Consider the following 26752-nt stretch of genomic DNA (forward strand, 5'->3'; position numbering starts at 1 on the left):
AAAGAAGACAGTTTATCCTTTCGGCTTGCTTGTCAGCTTGGGGCATTTTGACATCTGAAATGAGGTTCGGGAGGCCATTGTGTTATTCTCTGAATGTAATAGAAATGTTGAGCATGATAAGGAAAAAAATTAAAATGAACCCAAGGCTGCCCCACTTCCTCCTTAGCCTATTCCTTTATTATTACTAGGATTCTTGTGTATGTGAATGTTAATGAATATTAGATTGATTTATTGAGTTTTTTATGTTGGAAATGAACACATAATGCAGCACTCTATTGGCTTCTTCCGTGAGTTCAAAGTATCTGTTTCAAAGATTAAAAAAAAAAGAAATTCCCCTTGTCTCTCCTTTGTTTTGACTACAACTATTGGCTTGGGTGGGGTCCTCCTTAGGAGACTGTGAAGATAACAAGGGACCATTGACATGGGGCTGAAGGTTCACTAAGTATTTTAGATACATTTTTCCCTTTGAAGTTTTGTGGGCTCTGTGAGGTCTTCCAGGTTCCTCATTTTGCAGATGAGAGCCTAAAATTCAGAGAGATTAAATGACTTGCCTTGAGATGCACAGCCAATAAGGGTTAGAAGGAGCAGAATCAAGGAGCCACAGGATGGAAGAATTGGAAGGAAATCCCACAGTCCTCTAGTGAAAGGCATCTCTCCTGTAGTGTATCTGACTGAAGTCCAGCAGTGAGGGAGCGCCCATTAGTTCCAGTGGCAGCCTGTTATTCTTTGGGCCAGATCTAGTTAGAAGTTGTTCCTGACATAAAGCCTAAACTGACTTCTTTGCAACTCATACTCGTTGCTCCTGAATATGTTTTTGGGGTGAGGAAGGGGCTTTCCATCTAATTTCTCTTTCCATAGAATAACCTTTCAAAAACCGAAGATGCTAATATGTCTGCTTTGAGCCTTTTCTGAACTAAACATGCCTGGTTCCTTTGGGTGAACTTTAGATGACGTGGGTTCGAGACCCTTCACCGCCCTGGGTGAACCTTGTGGACTCAGTTCAGCTTTTCAGTGTCTTTCTTAAATGTGGGTGCCTAGAAGTGGTCACAGAACTCCACATGAGGTCTGCTAAGGACCAAACACAGTGGGACTCTCCCCTCCCTGTGCCCCTTCAAGCTAGGTCCCTTTTAAGTTGACTGAGCCTGAATTGGATTTTTTCTTTTTTTTGGCTGTCAAATCATACTATTGATTATTGAGCAGTTCACTAAATCTCTCTTTCCCCAGTTTTTTCAGAACATTTATCTAGCCATGACTTCCCTATCTTATACTTGTAAATTTGATTTTTTGTGTGTGTCAAGGTGAAATGTGATACATTTATCTCGATTGACTTTCATTTTTGTTAGATTCAACCTAATGCTGGAGACTGTCAATAATGTTTGCCTCAGTTTCCTCATTTGTAAAATGGGTAATAAAAATACCTACCTCATAGGGTTGTCTTAAAGATCAAGTGAGATAGTATTTATCAAATGGTTTGTAACCAAGTGTTATATAAATACACTCATATTCATATTAATTCTTGCTTGGATAGTGGATAAACTGTCCGCTAAAGGCTTGACTCATGGATGTAAGTCACTCTTGGTTTTAAGTGCTTGGTAAATGGCATTGCATAACAATGATTTTTAAATAACAAAAATGGTAATAATAGCTGGTGTTCATATAACATTTTAAGGTTTGCAAAGCACTTTACAAACATTACTTCATTAAGTAGACACAGCAGCCCTGTGAGCCAGGGAGTACTTCTATTATTATCCTCAATTTACAGATGAGGAAACTAAGGCACAAACAGATCAAGAAATTTGCCTGGCTCATTTGCCTTTCATATTCCATTCTACCACGTGACAGAATAGAAGCATGGAACTAGTACTGTCCTTTAAGTCATAAAGAGCTAGCCAGGGACCCTGGGCAAGTCACTTAACCCCCATTGCCTGGCCCTTACCACTCTTCTGCCTTCGAACCAATACAGAGCATTGATTATAAGACAGAAGGAAAGGGTTTAACGGGGGGAAAGCCAGCAAGATTTGGATCCTGTATCTGATCTTTTTTAGATGTATGACGTTGGGTAAACTATATAAGAGCCTCCCTCTTCCTCATCCTTAAAATGAGGATAATAAATTTGGTACCATTTATTAGAGGATCATTATTCTAATCGAGTGAGGGAAAATACCTTAAGGGCTGTATATTCTGAAAAGACTCTCTAAATGCCAATTATTCTTGGAGAAATTTCATCTTTGGTGTTGCCAAGATTCTTCTGGTTTGGGGTTCCTAGCACCACCGCCCTGAAATCATCGCCACCTTCGGGAGGCTCATTTCCCTTCTTGTTATTCCCCTCAAGCACTCTCTTGGGGTTGTTCTTATTTAATTCTTCTCACCCTCCATAGATCACTTTCTGACTGGTTAGCTTGAAGAAATAGCTTTTCCATTCTTGGTCAAATCTGCTGCAAAAGTCAATCATCACAACTGTACCCAAAAGAAAAACGAGTGGTCTGAAAATCACTCTGCACTCCTCCATTTCCCACAGAGTATTTCCAGCCTCCTTTTGGCCCTCACCCATAAATATTTACCCAGGTTGGGGAGTAGGTGGGTGGCTGTGTTGCCCATATCGTTGTACGTGTCAACCTGATGACGTCTGCTCAATGAGGCTGCTCTAACGATAGGGTTATTTTTAGTGTTTGTGCCATTGTGAGGCCATCAGCCAAAGGGCCCGAGTGGCTTTCACCCTCTTCCATTTTCTTTCAGCATCACCGGTCAAAAACGTTAATGTGAAATCTAAAAGGACTCAAAAATTCAAGCTGAGTTCTTAAGAAACAAAGCTGTGAGCTGGACACAAAGAGAGATCTGGAGACCTTTGGGAGGCAAGAAGGTCTGGTGGAGAGAGCTCTGAATTTGCCATCAGGGGCATGGCTGCCAATCCTGGCTCTAGAACTTACTATTTGGGTGATTTGGGGCTTCTGTTTGATTCATCAATTGAGGGGATTCGACTTCCTGGCTCTGTGCTCTCCAGATCTCAACCGGAATTATGCTCAGTGAGGCCACACCTACCCCTGAGGTATCAGTAGGAGGAGACACCCTGAAAGCCTTCATTAAAAGAATAACATCAGATGAGATAATGCCAAAGGAGTCTTGGTGGAAAATGCTATTCGCCTTTGAAGAGAGAACTGAGGAACTCTGTGTAGATTAAAGCAAACCTTTGCACTTTGTTTTTCTTGATTTTTTTTTTGTTTGTTTGCCTCCTCAGTGGATGGAGGGAAGGAACTGAAGGGAAAGAGAGAATTCAGAATATATAAAAAATTTTAAAATGTTAAAATAAATAGACCATCTTTTTACCATTCATTTATTCATTCATTCTTTTAAAAAATATATAGCATCTAGAACAAGGGAAAATCTTAGTGAGCCCCTGTCTGAAGGTGTGTATTTACTTCTCTGTAACGATTTTTAGGAAGAATATTTCAAAGCCATATACATACAATGGTGACTAGATGTGAGACATCTGGAGGCTTTGCCATCCAAGGAGCAAAATGGAGGAGGCTTAGTTGGCATAAGGGAAAACTGATTCTGGGGGGTGGCTGTGGGGAAAAAGAGAGAGAGAGAGAGAGAGAGAGAGAGAGAGAGAGAGAGAGAGAGAGAGACAGAGACAGAGACAGAGACAGACAGACAGAGAGACAGAGAGACAGAGAGAGACAGAGAGAGACAGAGAGAGACAGAGACAGCGAGAGAGAGACAGAGAGGGACAGAAGCAGAGACAGAGAGAGATAGAAAGAGACAGAGACAGAGAGACTGAGTGAGAGACATGGAGAAAGAGAGAGAGTTCATGAATATTTTCTTTCAAGTATGTAAAAGTCTGACATATAAAAAAGATTAGATTTCTGAACTCAAAGCAAAAAATGATGGTTAACTGATAAAATTTTCAGGAAAGAAGATTTTGACATAATAGAAGGAAAAAAATAATCTTCACAATCAGAATTGTCCAAAAGAGAAATGACCTACTATGTAAGGTAATGAGTCTCCCAACACTTGGAACCTTCACCCAAAATTGTGATAGCCACTTGTCAAAGACATTGTAGAGGGGGTTTCTAGAAAATAATAATAACAATAACAATAATAATAGCCAACATTTATATAGGACCTACTTTGTGCCAGGTGCATCTTGGTGGCATAGTAGATAGAGCCCTGATGGGCCTGGAATCAGTAAGACAATTTAAATCCAGCCCTGGGACATTTACTGTGTGCCCCATAACAAGTCACTTAACCCTGTTTGCCTCAGTTTCCTCATTGGTAAAATGATCTGGAGAAGGAAATGGCAAACTAGCTGTGTGACCCTGGGAAAGTCACTAACCCTATTTGCCTCAGTTTCCCCACATGTAAAATGAGCTGGAGAAGGAAATGGCAAACCGTTCCAGGGTCTTTGGAATCTTTAAAATCCACAAATGGGATCAAAGAATTGAGCAGGACAGAAAAACAGCTGAATAACAACTGTGCGCCAGTCACTATTCTAAATATTTTGCAATATTCTCTTTCTTTGATCCTCAGAACAACCCTGGGAAGTAGCTTTTATTATTATCCCCATTTTACAGTTGAGGAAATTGAGGCAACAGAGGTTAAATGAGCTGCCTAGGGTCACACATGTATTATCTGAGGGCAGATTTGAACTCCGATCTTCCTTACTCTAGACCCAGCTCTCTATTCACGGTGTCACCTAGCTCTTTGGGTGTGGGTGAAATTAGAGGAGGACTAGATCCTGTCTCAGGTTCTCTTCAAGCCCTAAACCCTGTAATCCTGTGATTTTTGAGGCTATTCCACCTCTGAGGATCTGGAATTGGGTGAATGGTTGTCTATCTCCTGTCTTGCAGCTGATCTGTGGCAATGAGGCAAATCAGGGTTGATAGAACATCTTTTGTTCGAAGTTTAGAACCTCTCTGGTCATCGTGTGTGTGATGATGGGCGGTCTTCCATGATCTGCCCAAGAAGCTCTAAAGAAGCCCAACCACACTCGCCAAATAGGTTTCCATTGTTTCTCGCTTCCTCTTTTCTCTGGAGCCTTGAAGGCTCTGCCGGGAAATGCTTGCCATTTGTAAAAGAGAAGCAGCCATAGGGCTGGCAGGGAGGAGGTCATTATCCACAGTCTGTTTGTTCACGGGGCATGAAGCTTCTTTCTGTCAGAGCAACAAAGGAATAGCGAGGACTCCTGCGTGGCCATTCTTCTCTAAGGAAGCTAGCAACTGGACACTGGGCAATCCACACGTGCAACTCCCTTTCTGACGGCGAAGTCAGAGCCAGCCCCCATCAGTAAGCAGCATGGGCTCAAAGCTCGAGGATGCCGATGGCGGCTCAGGTTGGGCGGAGTCTCATCTACTTTCCTTCTGTTGGTCTAGTTGGGGCCTGAGCCTCTCTTCTGATTTGCTCCCCTTAGATTCCCCTCAAAGCTTTTCCTCATTCAGCCCAGATGCAGCGTGGTGGAAAACCGAGTCTGAAGCCAGGGAGTCCAGCCTTTGCCACACACTAGTTTTATACCAAGAAGCAGTGCCCTGGGAGAGTCTCAAAGGCTAGAACTTACTAGAACTTTACAGCCCTGCTAAGAGATTCCACAATGAGAAGACCCAAAATGGGTGAAACCACTGGGCTCCACTCTCTCGAGATCCCATTAACTTTTGGTAGAGATCTACTTTGTTTCTAAGAGCTTGTTGTCAACATCCCTTGATAGCCATTTCTCCAGTGAGGCTGATTCTCTACTACTGACTAGCATTGAGACCACACTTTCAGGTTCATGAAGCATTTTATCTATCTATCCTCCCAACAATCTTGTGCGGTAGACCCTGTTGTTATTATTTTTCAGATGAGAAAATTGAGGCTGAGAGAGATTATATGTTACATAGACAGAAAGTGTCTTAGGCTAGATTCGAACTCACTAAGGTCATGCTGACTTACCCAGATTCTCCTCTAAATAATGTGTGCCTTGCCATTCTCTGCTAGTTTATTACTTATAATACAAGAATATAAAATATGATTAAATCAATATGATATTATTAAATTCTGTATTTATTGTCATTCTCTAAGAGTTATCTGTGTTAGGGTTTTAACTCCCTACTCTATGGTTAGCGCCATGAGGGGAGGGACTATGTTGCATCTAAAACTTTATCTCCCTTAAAGCTTAGTATTGCATTCTACGCAGGATAAAATTTTACTAATGGTGACGTGGGAAAAAAAAAATCTGTGAATTTTACAGAACTGCAAAGATTTATGGGAGTCAGTAGTGTGATTTGGGGGAAAAGACACTTCTAGGCTGAATTAAGAGAAACATGGCGCCCAGGGTTGGAGACAACGGGAGTGATACACTGCTGCTCTCTGCCCTGGTCTGCTCACCGTTGGGATGATGGGGTCAGTATTACCAGTACTACTTTGGAGGAGGGCATTGGATAAACTAAGGAGGTTTCAGAGAATGGCATCCAGATGAAGGACATTAATAGCATACTTTGTGAGGGCTGGTTGATGGTACTGGCAGTGTTTGAACTAGATGTAGAGAAGATGGCGGGAGTGTGTATGGTTTCTGGCTAGTGTTTCCAAATATCTGAAGGTCTTTCCTATGGATCAAAGGATAAAATTTGTTCTGCCTGGCCTTAGAGGGCAAAATTAGGAGCAGTGTGTGGCAGAGCTTTACTCCAAGGGGGCAAAAATCTCCTGACAGTTAAATCTTTCCGTGAAATAGTGGAATGGCCTCCTTTGGAGTTATCAGGTCCCTTCTTCCTGGAGATCTTCAAACTAAGGTTGACCCCTTGTAAAATATGATATTAAAAGGAGTCTTATCTAGGTTGGACTCGATGGCCCTTCAGATTTCCTTAAACTCCAAGTTCCAATCAATGAATGGCCATTTATTAAACACCTACTGTAGCCATACATGGTGCCAGATGCTGGAGATGATGAGATAAAAATGAAAGCTCTTGCCCTCTGCAGGCTTACATTATAGCAATATTTGGTGAGATGTGAGTCAACGGGAAACAAACATAGACCTTTCTAGTCTGGCATCTAGTCTTCTCCAATTGCTATAGACCTTGGGCAAGCTGGCTAGCATCTCTCTGCAAGTCATCAGTTCCACCGAAAAATCAATTATATACCTGATTTAGCAGCAATAGAACTCTGTTAGCTATTTTGAAAATGGATTGCTTTCTGACGATGGAGGCAAAAGGCTGGCTTTGGAGAAGTTGGTGAGTTGCCTTCAATTTCTCTTTCTGCAAAAGCCCAAGGGTGAGTAATAAAAGAGGTAGAGATATAGTATTTTTTTATTATGAAAAGAGATTTTTTTTAAAAAAGGAAGGATCACCATTACAGATTTATAGAACCTCTCACCAATTTTGATTAATTCAGAAAAATCTATTTTATACCTTTTATCTTTGTCTCTGCCTTGAAGTCTAGCTCTCAGCAGCAAACAGTTACCCTGGTTACTATTTCTGGGATTGGGTGCTCCTTGTGTATTTTTCAGACCCACTGAGCCATGAGGAAGAGGATGGATTTTCCTTGCTCCCCATGACCACTTCTATACCCATCCTTTGCTATCATCACTCAACATGAAGCTTCATTTCTTCCATTCCTGCTACTGCCTCTGGGATAAAATACAAACCCACTCAGACATTTGGAGACCCCTGTAGTCCAGCTCCCACCTACCTTTGGCTTCTCTTTTGTATGGTTTCCTTCTACATCTCTAAACTCAATATTCCATCTCTTTCCTCCAAACAAAGCAAGAATTCTGACTGATGGACAGCAGGGGTTCAGGGACCCAAGCACAGAGTTATTTCTGTTAAATATATCCCCTGAAGGGGAAAGAGTTTTGGCTTCCAACTCCAAAGTCCACAACTTAATCCAGTGGTTTCTTGGGCTAATCATTTCCTATCTCTGGGCTTCTCTGTTGTAAAACACAGGAATCAGATGAGATGGGTTTGCAATTCCCTTCGAATCCTAGGGGCAGCCAATTTATGTCTAGGGTGCTGGCAGCAAGAAGGACCTGGCTAAAATTTATATTTTAGAAAGTGATTAGCATTTATATGGTGCTTTAAAGTATGCAAAGTGCTTTATACTTATTGCCACACTTAATTCTCATGACAACACTGTGAGGTAGATGCTAATAATAGCTATAATAACGATAGAGAACATTTATCTAGCACTTTCCCATATTTATACATTTGCATATGCAAACTCATTTGATCTTCCTGGGAAATAGGTGCTTTTATTATCTCCCTTTTTGGGGATAGCTAGATGGTTCAGTGGATAGAGAATCAGGCCTAGAGAAAAGAGGTTCAGGTTTAAGTCTAGCCTTCCTAGCTGTGTGACCCTGGACAAGTCACTAAACTGCAGTTACCTAGCCCTTACTTCTGTTCTGCTTTGGAGCCATTCATTCTATTCATTCTAAATATATATTCATAAATATTCATTCTAAAAGAGAAGGAGTTATAAAAATTATCACTACTTTGTAAATGAGTAAACTGAGTCACAGAGATGTTAACTGACTTACTCATGGTTACTCAGCATGTTATTATAAAACTCTGGCCTTTTTGAATCTTAAGGCCCTTACTTTTCCCATTGGTTTATCTATCTACATAACATTATCCACATTTTTCAGATGAGGAAACTGAGGCTGAGATTGGTTAAGTGAGTCACTCAGGATCCTACAACTAGCAAGTGTAGGTAGAACTCAAACTTGGGCCTTTCTGACTCCACATCTGGTACTCTACCCGCTACACCATAGATTCCTCATAGAACAGGGGCCGGTGCATAACCCACTGTGTCTCCCTTGTAGTAATAAACAAGGGCATCTGATTGAAATGGGAGAAATTGCCCCACCGACACTGACATCCTTCTTCAGAATGAATTTCACTGGTCTCTATTTTCTCTCCCAACATTACATTTCCTAACTGTGCTTTGGCCTTTGTGATGGTCTTGGGGGAAAGGATGGGGGCCATGACCGGTGTCTATTAAAGCTCTCCAGATCTCTCGGCTTTCTCTTGGCATCACTGGCTGCCACAAGAGCGAGCTCTCCCATCTCTCTTGGCCAAAAGCTCTCAGCTGAGAGGAGAGAGATCCACATTCAAACAGAAGCCGAGCCATCCTCAGGCTTTTGAGGTAGAGGTTTGTCGTAAACAACATGTTCCATTTCTTCCATACTGACATGGAGGCCATGTAATTAGACAAGGTTTTCTACGTTGAGACAGGAACTGCCACCCTTCCACAATTTTGCTTCCTGTCTAATTCCACTGGAAAAGAAATGTGCACACAAGAACAAGTGAATCCCACACTTATTAACCTTCTCCTTTGTGCCAGGCCCTCTACAGGCACTGGGGAAACAGATGAAAATGGAGATTCCATCTGGGGAGGCAATAAGTACCCCTGAGTACACAGCAAATACCTACAAAATGAATCCAAAGATGGCGGCCACCCTTACCACTCTTCTGCCTTGGAACTCATCCTGAGTGTTGATTCTAAGATGGAAGCGAAGGGTCTAAAACAATAAAGAGTGGAGAGGTCATATGGAAGAGAAGTCTTCGGGCTTCAACTCGTTGTTGAGTGAAGGACCTCCTCTGCTTCTGCCAGTCTCTTGGCAGGGTTCTGGGGATCTTTGTCCTCTTTCGTAACATTGTCTGAAGCCGTGGAGGAGCTATTGTTAACACGTTTGGGAATTACTTTGCCCAAGTCTTAGTTTTCGGTTCTAGAAATGGATGAGATGTTTGGACTTGATGGCTTCGAAGACCTACAGTTCTAAGCTGCGATCCTTTGGCCTGATATCTTTTGTCCTTTCCTATCTGATGGAAAATGATACCAAGAATGGCACGTGACGCTGTCCATTTGGGTTCAAGATTTTACTATCCTTATCCTCCTCTTGGGAAGCAATCTGTGGTGTCCCTTCCTTGCTCATAAGCAGTGTATTCTATGGAAGCTAAGTGAATCTTTAGGTAGAGGACCTTTTTAGTGTGTTTATGTCTGGGGCAGAGAGTCGTCATTCAGAGATTCATCTGGAGAGGCAGGATAGCATGGCGCATGGCATGGAAGACGTGGAATCACAATGACGTGGGTTTGGACCAGTTCTGTCACTTACTGTATGCCCTTGGCTTGCCTCTGTGAGCCTCTGTGGCCTTATTTATAAAATCAGAGCAAAAATGCCTCCTGCCACCGGTCTGAATGGCCGAATTTGAGAGTTAGAAGGCATGTGGGGAAGGGATTGGTCATCAAGCCTAGCCCATGGGGGGGGAGGAATTCCCCCACTAAAACACACCTGAGAAGCAGTCATCCAGCCAGCCAGACTATTATGAGCTTTATAAAACCTGCTTTGCAAATTTTAAAGCATTCCCTAATTACCACCCATTGTGGTGATTTTTATTATTATTGCTGTTGATGTTTGAAAACATAAGAGCCATCACTGTGCATTTAAATCCAGAAATGACAGCTCTTTTGCTCGCTTATGTACCACTCAAAGCAGGCATGAATATCTCTATCTATTGGAACCATTTCTACTGATTAAGGAAATGCTCTGACATTAATGAGAAGAAAACAATCTATGGGCATCAAGCATCCTTTTCTCCCACCTCACGGCTCGTTTGTCGATGAGGTCCACTTCCATTGACTTTTCTGTTCCAGTGCTTGGTTTTTAATTAAAAGCTCTTTTCACAGTCCCTGGAATCCCAACTCCAGGTTCCAGGAGAGGTCTCCATCAACTTCTTTGCTCCCTCATTAAAAGAGCAGGACATGACTAATAGGAACAACAGAGAAGCGTCGTTTGCCTGCACTTGCTTTTTACAATGCGGCCTCACATTATAATTACACAGTTAAGGAATTTAAATTGATTTTTAGTGCCTTGTCTGATAGATGGCATAGCTGATCCTCAGGGAGCAATAACCAAGTTTTCTTTAAAAACATTCTCCATTTGGACTCTGATCAGGCTGTTTGTCCATGAAATAAGCATTTTTAGGCTTTGCCATTTTTTTCTGGCCATAAATCTCAGAGTTTCAAAGTTGAATATTATTTGCTCTCCCAAATAATGACCCCCTAGAGTGAAAACTTCAATTCTTGGAATTATTCAATGGTAGGAGCTAGTCTTTTATGTCTAATTTTAGCTCAATAAAAGAATCTTGTTTCATTCTTCAAATCAACCTTTTATTAAATATTTCAAAATGTTGGGAATATGGGAACATATTATATTGGAAATAATTATAGGAACACTTATGTAGAGCTAGAAGGCACTTTAGAGGTGATCTATTATTTAAAATGAGGAAACTGAGATTTATGGGGGAGAAATGACTTAACCAGAGTCACATAGCTAGTAAGTACTTGTGACAGAATTTGAACCCAGGACACCAAGTCCATGACTCTGTACCATGTTGAGTCTCTTTGATGGCTTCTGAGTAGAAAGCTTCCAGTATGAGAAGCCCCTTCCTGGAGGCAGATTGTGTCCTGATTATTGCTTAGAAGAGTCAAGGAAATGCTTGATGAACAATAAATATCTTTTCTGATGAATGACTGGCAAAAGTAAACACATTGATGGGGGCTCATAGACTGTGGTTTTTAGTGGATTTTAACCCAAAAAATACCTTAAAGAGGTTGCTTTTTTCTGGGGGCCCATATGTAAGGTAGGAGGTGCAGGGAGCTATATTTTAAAGTAAGATTTGCTCCAGTTCAGGCTAGAAAGCTTTGGAGGCAGGATTTGAACCCACATGTTGATGTCTTTAAACCCAGTCAGTATTCTATCTACTATGTCACACTATTTTTTTTTTTTTGCATTTTACATTTGTTAGGGAAAGAAAGATACAAGAACAAATCCTAAGCATTCGTGCTCTGAAACAACATCTAAGAATCCCCAGCCTAACGCTGGATTTAGAAACCTTTAACATTGGTAGTACCAAGAAAGGACGATCATTTCTCACTTAACCTTTCAGTGGGATGCGCAGATCTATGGACTGTCATTTCTCTTCTGCTCTGGGCTAGGGCCAGGGTTGGGGGGTAGGTTTTCCCTAGATTTTATTCTAGTGAGACACAATGTGACTCCTGTCAGCATCAGTGAGTACAATCTGATTGAAAGCAGGCCTGCTTCTCTGATGAGTGTCTTCTTTGAAATAGCCACTTGCCTAAGAATTTGCTGCCTACAGGCAAGAAAACTCTCATCTGGAGTGTCAGGATCGGTATCTATTATGCGATTTATTTCCTATACATTTTTAGTATGCTTGGCGAAAAGAGACCTTTGTGGAAATGGGAAGCATCGCAGAGGTGATACAGTTTAAAAAAACAAAAACATCAAGTCATGCATTCAAATTTCAGAAGGGAAACATGGATATAAAAGTTGGCCACTGGTAGTGAGAAATAGTAGAGAACATTGATATGAGACTCCTCAGCTCCTAGGCTTGGAACTGGAGAGCACCTTAGAGATCATCTAGCCTGATCACTTCATTTTAGAGCTGAGGGAACAGATGAGGTCTAGAAAGTTCAAAGAACTGGCCCAAGACCAAGGAGTAATGCATGTAGAAGTCAAGATTTGAATATAGGTCCTCTGACTCCAAATTGAGCATCCTTTCCATATGGCTTCCCAGCCACAAACTCTTAGATTTACAACTAGAAAGGATCTTGGAGGTCACCTCATTGAGGTTATTATCATTATATAGACTGTGTTTGCTGGGACACACAGGGTTGAAGGAAATGGCCCAAGGTCATACCAGTAGTAGGTTACAGAGTCAGGATTTGAAATGCTGTCTGCTGACTCCACCCTCCATGCTTTTTCCATGCCCTAAATGCATTCAGTTTAATCCTAGCTCTACTGTTTATTCATTGGTTGACTAAGCAGGTCATGTTACATTTATGAGCCTCACTTTCCTCATCTGTAAAAAGGTTGTGTCCGACTAGTTGATGTATAAAGTCATTACTGGATCTAAAAGCACTTATTGGGCACTAGCAACTAACTTCTCCCTGGGCCCACTTATAGAATTAAAGGTCTTGGGTTGGATGTGATCTCAGAGGCATCCAGTTCAATGCTTTTGTTTTATAGCTGAGGAGAGACGAAGTAATTTACCCAACATCAGTCAGATCAGAGTCATCAGAAGCAGCATTTGGGCTCCTCCCCTCTGACTCTATGGTCACCATTTTTCTTTTCTACTCCATCCTCTTGTTTCCTTTACCACTCTGGAAATTGTAGGAGCTACAAGTTAGCCCTGGATTATTGTGCCTTAAGAGTGGAAAGAGTAAATATTATGCTGGGAATGAGAATGTAACAATAACCTCTTTGCTCCCTTGAGCACTTGATTCCCATCATTTTTGGAGAGCTGAAAGCTGCCTCTTTGATTGACCTATCTAGATGGCTCTCCTTTGTTTCCCTATTGGCTGTGTATGATCATATGACTTTATTCTTCAACTCATTATTATCTCTGGAATAATCAATGCAGTATCAGGAAGGAAAAGATAAGTCTTCTTCCCGGAAATCACAGCTGGCAAACCTGCTGGGAAATCTCACGTTATCTGCTTTAAAAAAAGGCTGAGAGGTAAGATGGCATATTGCAAAAAGTCCAGAGAACTTGGGTTTGAACCCTGCCTCAAGAATTTTCACATTAAAAAAATGAATAAGATTCTAATGGGGACCTTGTTAGAAATCCATTCCCCAGTCTTCAGGACCTGAAAACGAAGTGATTTATGTCCTGGCTCTTGGCATTGAATTTACCCATGAAAGAAAGGACTACAAATTGAGGAGGAAAAGGGCAGAGGCATGCTGGCCATTCTTTGCTATTCTTTCAACTCACTGGTTTTGTTCCTGGCACATATTTGTGTGTGTTGTCTGTCTTATGGAATCAATTGGGCAGATTGGTGGTGTCTGGAGATAGTTTGAGAGGAAGGACTAAGCCATGAACACTCTCCCCTTAGATGCCTTTTCATTCCCATGAATTTCTCAGAAGCCTGCCTACCTCTCCTTTCTTGACATTTTTAGGTTGTGGTGATCTGATCTTCCTCTAGACTTGGCATTGAGGAGAAGGTCATGCTGACTTTCTTAGGGAATTTAGAAAATTCTCATATGAAAGAGAGAACACAATTGTCTTCTTTGGACCAAGACTACGAAGCCAGGAGCAATGAAGGGAAGCTTCAGAAGCAGCAGATTTAGCTTTGAGCTCAAGAAAAAATGGAGGGGGACTCTTTGTTAGCAATTAGCCCTCCTCTAACATGCCATGGGGTGGGAGGTGCCTCCTCATTGGGGGACATTAAGAAAAGGATGCATGACCACTGACCGTGTGCCTCGGTGGGGATTCCTTTTGGGAGTGGGTTGACTGACATGGATCCCTTCCACCTCGGCCATTCTGTGACTTCCCCACCTGTCTTACCTACTATTCTTTTGTCCCTTGCCATATAGCATTAAAAATGTACTTTTAAATTTGTGTGTCCTATATCCCCATTGATTCCCATCTGTCCTGCTTGATTTAGTGCCAGTCCTGTGGGAGGCACTATGCTGGGCACTGGGGATGTAAAGGCAAATGTCTAGGAGTCCCTGCCTCCAAGGAACTTCCATTATCCTGAGGGGAAATACTAGGCCAGATAAGAATAAACAAGATAATTTCAGAGGGAGAGTGAAAGCACTAATAACAGCAGTGGACAGCACTTTCAAATTTGTAAAGCACTCTACTTTGACCTCCCTTGATCCTTACAACAACCTTTTAGGGTAGGTGCCTGTTACCCTCATTTTATAAAGAGGGAAACTGGGGTGAAGTTAAGAGAAATTAAGTGACCTATCCATGGTCATACGACATATTTCAATCTTAGGTCTTCCTGACTCCAAGACTGATCTTCCATGCCTGGCTGTTACCCATGATCAAGGGGTCAGGAAAGGCTCTCCAGAATACCTGATACAAAAGCAGAGTCTAGAAAAAAGCCAGAAAAAAAGCTGTACAGGTGAAGAGAGAATGCATTGTGGGCACGGGGGACAGTCAGGGCAAAAATCAAGAGAGAACGCCATGTTCAATGGACAGCAAGCCAGAACAAAGATCCAGAGCAGGAAGAGTCTCAAAGAGTCTTTGTAGTCATTGGATAGATGAGAACTCTGAGGCCCAGGGAAATTGTGACTTGCCCAAGATGATACAGAAAGGAGGTGGCAAATGCAGGATTTCAGCTCTGGCCTTCAGACTCCAAAGTGAGTTCTCTTTCCACTGTAACTGCTGGCCTTTCAAGTTGGTTACATTGGCTGGAATAGAGGTTGTGGAAGGGCACTAAAGTGGAATAATTGGTACCATAACTAGGGCAGATCAACTGGATCTTTGCCTCAGGGTGCCCAATTGAACACTTACAGCCCTACTGGAGTATAGAAAAAACAGAGCATGGACAGACCTCCTGTTAGCAAGAAAATAACATACCAGGTGAATGTCCTAAGGTATCCCCTTACCTCCTTCAACTGAGTGGATGTTGCTTAGCCCAGAGAGGCAGGCTCCAGTCAGGTCATGAGAAATGAGGAGGAGGAGAGATAAGTTACTTCAATCATAGAGTACTAATAGGTTAGAGCTAGATGGTTCTTGAACCAGTCCATTGACTGGTCTTCGTAAATAGCTCAGAGTTAGGAGTGGAGAGGTCCAATGAAGTGGCTCCCCAGTGCCTGATCTGGGGTGTCCCAGCATTCAGCACAGGAAGCTTCGGTGATTTCCTCAAAGATCCAGAGCTACATAGCAGAGACACAATTGAAACGTCGATCTTCTATTTTGCAGTCCAGCAGAGTCATGAGAAATATCTGTTGATGGTGATAATGGCAGGGCAAAGGGTAATTGCTACCTGATGCTAGAAGAAAATCTCTGCTTCCTCCAGTGCAAAGAATTCTCTGACAGCTCCTTTCATTGTATGGTCATGGAAAGAGACTGGAGGTTGTTTATTTTGCTCCCTTTAATGTTCTGAAATAAATTTGTTGGCTTGAAAGAAGATGAATTTTACCTCTCTATAATGAACAATCTGAAGAGTTAGAGCCCTTCTTCTCCTTGAAAGGAAACCACACATCTGGGGCCTCAGGTTACATGGGGGACTTTCAGCAGGATTGTGCCTCTCATCAAAGCATTCCAAGCATAGTCTCTGTCTGGCTAAAAGTGTGTGTGTGTGTGTGTGTGTGTGTGTGTGTGTGTGTGTGTGTGTGTGTGTAAAAACCTTTCTTCCTTTTTCATGAAAGGAACAAAGGAAAAATAAGTTATTCGGACCATCTCCATCATTGCCTGCACTTAGAGGCACCTTTCTGGTCCAAGGTCCCATGAAGGTAGCTGTGACCTTGGGGGTGTTTGATCTTTTCCATCTCTGCCTATTTCTTGGTGCTCCCAAAGTACCTGGGAATGACTGACTCAGAGCTAGAAGGCATTTTAGAGGTCATGTGTATGACCTAAGAAAATCACTTAACCTTTCTGAACCTCAGTTAGCTCATCTATAAAAGTGGGTAGATATAAACAAGATGGCCTCTCATGACCCATTCGGCTCATAACCTATGACTTTATCATCTCCTCTGACTCTTTTACTGTACAGATAAGGAAACTGAGGTCTGGAGGGGATAGATGACTTGCTGAAGAATCTCTAGGTAATAAATGGCAGAACTAGGACATGAGCTGAGGTTTTTGACTGCATTTGAGTGAACACCAGTACAATCTCTAAGAGGTAATGGCAATATCTCATTTACCTTTTCTTGAAAATTTATTTTTTACATACTGTATTGAACCTTGTAGCAGGGCCCTGGAGTAAAAAGGTCCCAATTCCTGTATATGAGGGGCAATTACTGTGTTTTGCAGTGCCTGGGATCAGGCTCAGAGATTCCATCCACTCTACTGCATTTTGCCTTTTCTTTATCCTTAGAAATGCCAAAGAATGCTTTCCCTTTTCACTGAATTTGGTTAATAAATGAAGGGGACAAAGGTTCCTTTTCTGTGGACCTGTCCTCCATATTATCAGGCTGTGAAGGGGTGCATAGTCTGATTGGTTGTTTCTTAATTAGATATTCACCAATTAGAGATGCTTGGGATGTTCAAGAAAGGGATTGAAGAATGAGCTCCTAAAAGTCTATTTATCGAGCTGCCTGACCTAGGTTGAAAGTCTAGAGGACCACTGGCCTGTCTGTTACTTCATCGATTTTGATGCTGGCCTATCCAATAAATGAACATAATCTATAAATTAATATTCTTACTCCCAAATAAGTCTCTTGAGATAATTTTAATCATAACATTTGTATCTCCAACTGTTCCTAACACATATTTGATGCTGAATAATTACTAGTTGAAAGAAAGAATGATTGGAGCAAATGAATGAGTGAATAAATTATTTTGAAAATTAAATTTATTTTTCAGGGAACAAGCATTTATTTTCTCTCTCTCCAGCCTCCTCTTTGCAATTGAAAAAAAGAAATCCTCATAACAAATATGCGTTGTCAAGGAAAGCATGTTCCCACATTGGCCATGTCCAAAAATGTAGTCGATTCTGTTTCTTGAGTTCATCACCTCTCTGGTAGGAGGAAGGTAGCAAGCGTCACATCATTGCTTTTTTTCATATTATGAGTGAAAAAGTGAATGAATGAATAAATGAATGAATAAGATAGTAAAGAGAGAATAAATGAATATAGTAGAAAAATGAATGAGGGAATGAATGAATGAGTAAACCAGTAAGTTATAGAATAAATGAATGTAACCAATGAATAAATGAGTGAATGAATGAATAAGCTAGTAAATGACACTGAATGAATGTAGTGAATGAATAAGCTAGTGATAGAATAAATGAATGTAGTGAATGAACGAATATGGAATGAATAGGCTAGCAAATGAGGGAATGAATGAAAGAAGTGAATGAATGAATGAGTGAGTGAGTGAATGAATGAATGAATGAATGGGAACCCTTGGAAGCTGCTTCTACCCCATCAGAATTCATTCTTTCATGATCCTGAATGATAGATTGTTGTCTACTATGGGCATTGCAGTAACTTGACTGACTCATGTTTCTTAACCCCCATGTGGCAATTTTCTTAATTCTGGCCTGTCAGATTGAGCTTTGTTTAATGTTAAGGAAACAAAGTTAAAGATTGCCAAGACTCCAAAGTAAATATGTGCAAAATAGAATGACTTCTCTTTGGCTGAGAGCAACCTGAGGACCAAGGATAGTTACTGAAACAGATTCCAATCCTTAGAATTTCATTGAAACATTCTTTGATCCAGAAAGGATCCTTCCTGAGTAATTCGATCATGTATCTCTTTGTGGTCAGAGCTAGTTTAAATCAGGTGAATTTTGAGGGGACATGACTCTAGTGGCTGCCCTTTGCTTCCTGCCATGTTCTTGGGGGTTGGTTTACTCCAGAGGAGTAAAGGATGCAAAGGATCATGGGATGTAAAGCTGGAACAGTCTTTGGAGACAATCTGGTACAATTGGAATTGTTTAATTCTTCAGATAGGAAAACTGAGTCCTGTGGAGGTAAAAGGGCCCATCCAAGATATGTAGTAGGACACCTTAAGTTCCTGACCCAAGTCCTTTGACTTAAAATTACAATAGTTATTTTAACAAGTAAAATAATACTAATAACTCAGATCCATCGAGGACTATGGGATTGTCAAGAACTTTACATTTAGGAGCTGTGAAAGTCAGTACTATAGTTGTTTCTTCCAGCCAGCATTTATTAAACACCTGCTGGGTAACTGCATTCAATGTGGGGGATACAAAGAAAGACCAAAGCCAGTTCCTGAGCTCCCAGAGCTCATGGTCTAATAGGAGAGAACATTCAAACAGCTATTTACAGACAAGATATGGACCAGACAGATTGGAGAGAACATGCAGAGGGAAGGCAGCAGCATAAAGGGGAATTGGGAAGGCTTCTTGCAGGGGCTTGGATTTTAGCTGAGTCTTGAGGAAAGCCAGGGAAGCCAGGAGACTGAGATAAGAAGGGAGGGCATTGAAGGCAACAGAGGCAGCCAGTGAAAATTCTGGGAGTCTGCAGAGTGGATATTCTGTGAAGAATAACAAGAAAGTGAGCAACACTGGAGGATTCTCTTCTAGTAGAACGCAAGCCCCTGGAAGGCAGGGATTGGTTCCTTTTTGAATTTGTATCTCCAGCATAGGGCCCAGTGAAGTATATCCTTGGAGAAGAAGCACTGATGGGTGGGATAGAAGTTTCTGAGGCAGAAGGCAAACCCAGGGCTTTTTGATTGAAGTCTAGGGCTCTCTCCCCTCTGCCAAACTCTGAGGCTTCCCAGTGACTCGTATATGCTTGGAGATAGAGGTGGGAGTGGACATCATTTGATTTCTATATAAAGATTTTTTTGGCTCTTGAAAACAAATTAGACTTTATCAATGCATGGCACTCTGAGAGAGACAGACAGAAAAAGACACAGAGATAAGCACAGATACAGAGAGACAGACAGAGACAGAGACAGATACATTTTGATCCAGCCATAACACTTCTGGGTTTGTACCCCAAAGAGATCATAAGGAAAAAGACTTGTACAAGAATATTCATAGCTGTGGTCTTTGTGGTGGCAAAAAATTGGAAAATGAGGGGATGCCCTTCAATTGGAGAATGGCTGAACAAATTGTGGTATCTGATGGTCATGGAACACTTTGTGCTCAAAGGAATGATGAACTGGAGGGATTCCATGTGAACTGGAACAACCTCCAGGAAGTGATGCAGAATAAAAGGAGCAGAACCAAGAGAACATTGTACACAGAGACTAATACACTGTGGTACAATCGAATGTAATGGAAAATGATTCAGGACAGTTTTGGGGATTTATGAGAAAGAAGCTATCCACATCCAGAGGAAGAGCTGTGGGAATAGAAACACAGAAGAAAAACAACTGACTGATCACATGGATGGGAATATGATTGGGGACTTAGACTCTAAACAATCACCCTAGTGCAGATACTAATAATATGGAAATAGGTCTTGATCAATGTCACATATAAAACCCAGTGGAATTGCTCATTGCCGACAAGTGGAGGGAGGAGGGCAGGGAAAGAACATGAATTATAACCCTGGGAAAAATATTCTAAATTAATTAAATAAAAATTTCAAAACAAAAAACAAACAAAAAAACAAAGACAGACAGAGGCAGAGATAGAGACAGAAAGAGAGTGATCACGAAGGATCACTGTAGCTCTTGAGAGGCAGTGTGATATAGTAAATGGAAGAAAGAAGCTCTGGGTTCAAACTCTACCTTGAATAATTCCTAGCTTTGTTACCCTGGGCCTCATTTACACATCTATAAAATGATAGATTGAACCCAATAACCTCTAAAGTCCCTTCTTGCTGAAGATAACTGATTTTTTAAACCCTTACTTTCCATCTTAGAGTCAATACAGTACTTTGGTTCTAAGGCAGAAGAGCAGCAAGGGCTGAGAAATGGAGGTTAAGTGACCTATTCAGAGTCACACAGCTGGGAAGTGTCTGAGGTCAAATGTGAACCCAGGACTTCCCATCTCCAGGCCTGGCTCTCTATCCACTGAGTCACCTAACTGCCTCCTACATATCCAGTCTTAAATTACTTTCCCTCTTGGGGCATTATTTCTTCCCTAGTAAGTTAAGGGAATTGGATAAAATGACTTCCGCTCCTACATCCCAAAGAATGAAATTTAAACAAAAACAAACATTATCTACTTCTAGCTCAGCAGGAAGTTACTCAGACTTATTTTATAACCTGTTTCAAGCTAAAACTGAATAAATTCTCTAGTGGGCCCTAAAGGCCAGCAATATACAGCCTTTGAGCAATACAAATTATTAAAGGTTTCATCAAATTCCATTAAAAAAATCTTGATGATTGTTTTCTGATCCTATTTTTTTAAACCAAGGGTCAGAGTATTTTAAAAAGCAGTCATCCCTTTCAGAGTTCTTAGTTTTAGAGCTAGGGGAACCCTTAGAAATAATCTTGCTAAGCCAACAACATAGGCTGAAGGGTTATTTGATTGTCTAAAGCAACCAAGTACAATATGGTAGTCATAGAATTCAAACCCAGGTCTCGGGGCTCTACATTTGCAGGCCATGCTCTGGTAGTTATTAAAACAAACCAAAGACAAGGTTGCTTTTACCATGGGCAAATGAAAGACACACACATACATCTAGATGCTTCTAGATCACCTGGAATGAGCTCTCCAGCACGCTACTTTGCAGGCATTGCCAGTGATGCCCACATTTGTAGACTGCTAATGTTCTTGCCATCTCTCTGACCCCAATATTATTTTTATTATTCCAGCGTCTCGTGGAAGCTGCAGAGGAGGCTCACCTGAAACACGAATTTGATGCTGACTTACAGGTAATTAATTGTCTGTATTTGAGTTGTTGTTGTTCTCTGGTCTTTGTTCTCCAGAGATGATTGTAAGAAGGTCTTCACTTTCAAGGGAGCCACCAACAGATATTGATTAGACTCCTACTGTGTGCTAGAAAAGTTGATCAATGCTGTGGACGCAGATAGAAGTGTTTGCGTTCGCCTGAGTTTGACTTTAGGAAGCGTTGCCTGACTTCCTTTCTCTCCACTTTGTGAGATTCTTGAAAGGGCTGATATTGGAGGCCATGGTCCCATGTCCCAGGAAGGATTGAAAGATGGGAAGAGGATGCTTCCTCTGGAACAGGCCAGCTCCAGTCCTAGACAGAGCTAAGAAGATAAAAGGATTCTGTTCCTTGCTTCATCCTTTTCTTTAAGAGAAAAAATGTTCTGGAAAGTGCACGGAGTGAGAGATGATGCACCCATTGTTTCTTGGCAAGCTATTTTTGTTTTCTTGAGAATCTATCTTCCTTCTGCCTCTCATTATTGAAGCATTAAAATAAAACTTAGATGCAACTATAAAGAAACATTGCTGGGGGATGGGGGGCAGCACATACCCAATTGAACCCTTGTCCACTCCCCTGCTCACCAACAAGTCTGAGCCATCTGCCCATTAGAAGCTGGTCCCAGGAGCTGTTGTTGCTGTTCAGTCATTTTCAGTCTCCTTTGACTCATTGTGATGCCATTTGGGTTTTTTTTTTTTTTGTAAAAACCACTGGAGTGGTTCGCCATGTCCTTCTCCGGCTCGTTTTACATAGGAGGAAATTGAGGCAAACAGGATTAAGTTTCTTCTCCAAGGTCACCCAACTAGTAAGTGTCTGAAGCCAGATTTGAACTCAGGAAGAAAAATCTTCCTGACTCGAGGGCTGGCACTCCATCTAGTGGTCCCTGCAGATTTGACCTTAATTCCATGGCTGAACTTCATTTGTTCCCTGTGCCCTTCCTGGCCTGAAGGTCCCCCTCTACTCACTCTTCTGTCCCCTCACTCCATCCCCACCTGTCTAGTTTCCTGATTTAGGTGAAGACTCACTCATTTTTTTCCTTTAAAGCAAGCCCTGACATTACCACATTTACATGGTCATAACCTTTGGGTTGTAGGTCTAGTGCTATAATGGGCCCTAGAGGCCACTGAGCCAAATACATTCATTTGTAAGTTGAGGAAACTAAAGCCTAAGGAGTTGAAGTGACTTTTCTAAGGTCACCAAGTACTGAGTGACAGAGCTGGGATTTGAACCCAATGACTGAATCCAGAGCAAGTACTCTTTCCAGTATGTGACACTGACTTCCTTGAGTCTTTGGTCTCCTGAAGCATTCTGCTATGCCCACCCAATAGGATTATAGGCCTGAGGTAATATGTAGGCATTCTGCCTCTACTTGAATTACAATAAGTGAAGGGCCTATACAATTGGCCTCTTTTCTGGCGTTTTTCATGTCAAGGGATAGGCTAAGACCCCCTAACTGGTTGCCAGCATAAAGCTTCTTGGTGACACTCAAGCTGCCCATGTAAGTGAGGGACCCTCCCCCTTGAACACAGCCTCAATAAAGAGTGAGTTCTGGAAGGAGTTGATTGTGTAGGGTTGGATTTCCATGGCTTGGGTCAACCAAGGATGAAGGGGATAGGTTGGGCCCTCTAGTTGGTCTCAAGTCCCAGCAGCTCTTCATCAGGCGCCACTTGGTACCCAACTGCCTTTACATGCTGGATATTAGCTCAGTCCCTAGAAACACTGAAAATAGTGTTGCTGTTGGCATGTGGGATTTTAAGGAGATTTTGAAAACTAAGCCAGAAGCCATAGGAACTCGATGTATCTACTGCTATCTCCAAACCATCTTCACTTCTCATCCAGCACACAGCTCCATGCCACCATTGGTTTCTGGATCTGAGCCACTGGTCCTCTATGGTCAGCATCTAGACAGGGCTGCCTGGCTCTGGGAAGGGTCCTATGACAGGTAGGATGCAGTAGAACTGCCCCAGGAAGGAGTCCTTGGCCTCACACACCAACCAGAATCCCGACAATGGCTCCATTGTAGTCACCCTGGCAAGGTTGGAACTGAACATGGATGAATGACTTGTCCAAAGTAACACAGCCAATAACCATCAGAAGCAGAATTCAAACCCAGATTTTCCTCATCTCCTGCCCTAACACTATCCACAATACTACTCATACTTCCATGCCGTTTTTATAACCTCTTCATCATAGCCCAAGAAGTTTCCATTCAATGGATCAACAGACATTCACTAAGGGACTCTAGTGGATCAAGCATCAGGCATTAAAAGATGAAACATTCCCTGCCTTCAAGATGTTGACATTCAATTGGGGAGACGATATGGATGCCATATGTAGGTGTGTATAGAATAATTAAAGGTGCCATTTTGGGGAAAGATGTCAGCAACTGGATTTGCCATAGAAAGTATCAGCGCCATCCTCCCCAGTGAATCTTTCTCCTTAAAATATTCTAGAAAGGGTGGATCATTGTGTTTAGGGACACTTCTTGCTTCTGGAGAATAAAGTTTTTCAACCTCTCACTTGCTCTCCAGAACTATGTTCACTCAGAACTTATTTTGAGAGAAAGAAGAGGGGATGAGAGCACTGAGCAGAGATGTGGCATTAAAAAAGGAGAGAACCCGAATCTGTTTCCAAGAGCATCGCGGTGCAGTTCATGTTCTAGACCTTAAAGAAGAGCAGATTCCTTTGGCAGGGAGTGGATTTTAACCAGATTCAATGAAATGATGGCGTCACTGTGAGCGGCAGCTCCCCTGTTTGGGAGGTAAACTCAGAGGCACTGGAGTCTGAGGCAAGGGAGGGATGCCTTGAGTAGTCAGGACAAAGCCTGGGTGTTAGGAGAGTGAAATCTTGGGCCCAGCCAGGCCTGGTTGTTTATTACCAACATGGTCCATTAGAGCCAATCAATTGTTCATCTCGGTTCCAGTGACCCCTTGGTAACCCTGGGCGACCGATCATTGTTCTTTATCAAAAAATCTCATCATCTCGTCTGTTCAACATGAAGTAATGGCCAGGAGGATTCGGGGCTGATGCTTAAGTGAGAGGCAGAGCGAAGAAGGATTGGTGCTGAGAGCCCATTTGCTAAAAGGAAAACAAGCACACAAACACGCCCACATTGGTGAGATCACCTTGGCTTTCCTGAAGGCGTCAGTGGCTCTCGAGGACTGGACAGCGACGTCTGCTAAGGAAAAGTAAAGTTAGAAACGCCAGAGTTGTGGCTAACATGTGTGACTTTTGTTCCTAATGTTGGGGTGCTTTGCATGAAGCATCTTTAAATTGGCTTTTTAAGCTAGAGATACGGGGACATGGTGGGCTCTCGAAGCCTTAGAGAGGTCCCTGAAGCTGCTCTTAAAGACTGCTGGGGGAGGCTGCATTATTGGGACATTTTTGGGCTGGAGAAGTGTTTCCTGGGAATCCTACCATGGGATTGGGGGGGGAGAGGGCAGGGGGCTCCTCTCTTAAGCAGTCTCTCTAAGGAAGTGATAGACTCTCTGTTTTTGGCAGCCATTGCAGGACTGGGGCTTTGCCCACCTTCTAAAATGGATCTCTTTGTACAAAGTCCCGATTGCCCTGCCCTGGTTATGGAGTGCTTTATAGAACGTGGGGATTGGGTCCGTAATTTCATTGCTATAGGAAGGACTTCTCAGATGAAGGAACTCCATTTACTGATGCAGCGTGGCGCGGTGGGCTAGATGGCACAATGGAGGGAGCTCTGGGACAGAAGTCAGAAATGACCATCTTCCCGAGTTCAAATCTGGCCTCCGATATTTACTAGCTGTGTGACTGGGCAAGTGTCTTAGCCATGTCGGTCTCCGTTTTCTCGTCTATAAAATGAGCTGGAGAAGAAAATGGCAGCTCACTCCAGGATCTTTGCCAAGAAAAACCCCAAACAGGGTCATGAGGAATTGGAAAAGACTGGAAATGGCTGGACACCAACCACAACGACAACAACAAATGCTTTATATTAGAAGGTCGTTGTGGCCTAAAGCATAGACAGCTAGCCTCAGGACCAGGGCAGCCTAGGTGCAAGTCCCAATTCAGGAACATTCCGGCTCAGGGATCCTGGACAAGCCACCTTAGGCTGCCTCCCATATGCCCCCTCTTCCTCCTTATGCTGACATGGAAACCTCATGCAAGCAGAGATGAACAGAATTAGAATATTCTCCGCCTTTGAAGGGAACCCTGGAAACTGCAGATTTTGTATATTGATTCTCTGTTTTTGTGCCCCCTTTGTTTTATTTAAAATTCTCATTGTTTTTTTTTTTTTTGTTCTAGTTTATAGCAGAGATGCTGTCGAATTCGCAGCATCCTTTATAGCTGAGAGGCTATCTAGTCTGCCCTCCTTATTTTTACAGATTCAGAAATCAAGGAATTGGGGTTTTCAGTGACTTGCCCAAGGTCACACAACCATTATGTGGCGAAGGAGGGACTGGAACTCGGTATTTCTTAGCTCCAAGTCCAATACTTCTATCTCTAAACATAAACACACACATACACATAGACATTAAAAAAAATCTACCTCAAAGTACCCAATGCCAGCATTTACAGGTGTAGACAGGGAAAACAGCAACCCAATGCTGGAGGAGGATTTGCTGTGCTGAAGCATTTCAGTTCCTGCCCTGTAAACTGACAGATATGGCACACAGTAGAGGGCAGGGAGGGGGATGTTTCTATCCAGAGATGCTGCCCTTGTTATCACCAAACTGCAAACACCTATCTTAGAAAACCAGCCTTCAGGACTGAGAAATTCCACCCCTTCCCAGGGAGCTTTGGGGGTGGAAGACCTAGAGAGAAGCTGAGGGGAGTCCAGCATGCTGGGAGGGGCTGCTTCTGCTTAGTTCTGGGTCCTCCTGACTCCCACTGAGCCCCCCTTCGTACTGCACTTGCTACAAGCTCTGTGACACGGGGGGGGGGGGGGGGGGGCATCGGGGCTGGGAATGAGTCCCTGGGAAGCTTGGCCAAACCAGGCAGGGGATGTTCTTGCTTCCTGATTCAAAGGCCATCTGGTAGGAGAGGAGACCATGTCTGTCGAAGAGAAGAAATCAAAGCGAAATAGTCAGGTTGGTGCTGGGAACAGGAAGGTGGATCTGGAGAAGCTGGCTTGGACTGTTCCATACTGAGAAGTGTTGCCAAAACAGGTTTCTCCCTAAATGGATCCCTGGGAAATTGGGGGACAGAGAAGCAGTCAGGATTTTTGAAGGCATCGGCTTTTCACATCTCCAACACCTGCCTGACATTTCATTGTTTCCTGACTTAACTGAGAGACTAGGGTGTGTAGGGCACTTGCCTTAAGAGTGGGGAAGACCTGGGTTCAAATTTTGCCTCTAACACTTACCACATGTATAGAGAGGTAAATGGACTTTCTTTTTTTAAATTTTTCTCACATATTTTTTCAGTTATGTGTAGAAAACTTTTTTGTGAATTTTGTTTGACACTTTACAATTGAGATTCTCTCCCTCCTTGTCCCCCTCCCCCTCAGGCAGGTTTTACCAATCCAAAGGA

The 26752-nt window shown here is 42.4% G+C and overlaps 1 protein-coding gene across 1 annotated transcript in view; it reads left to right on the top strand.

The window, feature by feature from the left end:
- CACNA2D3 (calcium voltage-gated channel auxiliary subunit alpha2delta 3) overlaps positions 1-26752 on the top strand; it is a 1058263-nt gene that overhangs the window by 280676 nt on the left and 750835 nt on the right. Inside the window, 1 exon segment of the mRNA XM_016424623.2 lies at positions 21180-21239. Within this exon segment, the coding sequence (XP_016280109.2) occupies positions 21180-21239 (60 nt within the window).

Source organism: Monodelphis domestica, chromosome 7, assembly GCF_027887165.1.
Source record: "Monodelphis domestica isolate mMonDom1 chromosome 7, mMonDom1.pri, whole genome shotgun sequence".
Lineage (NCBI taxonomy): Eukaryota > Metazoa > Chordata > Mammalia > Didelphimorphia > Didelphidae > Monodelphis > Monodelphis domestica.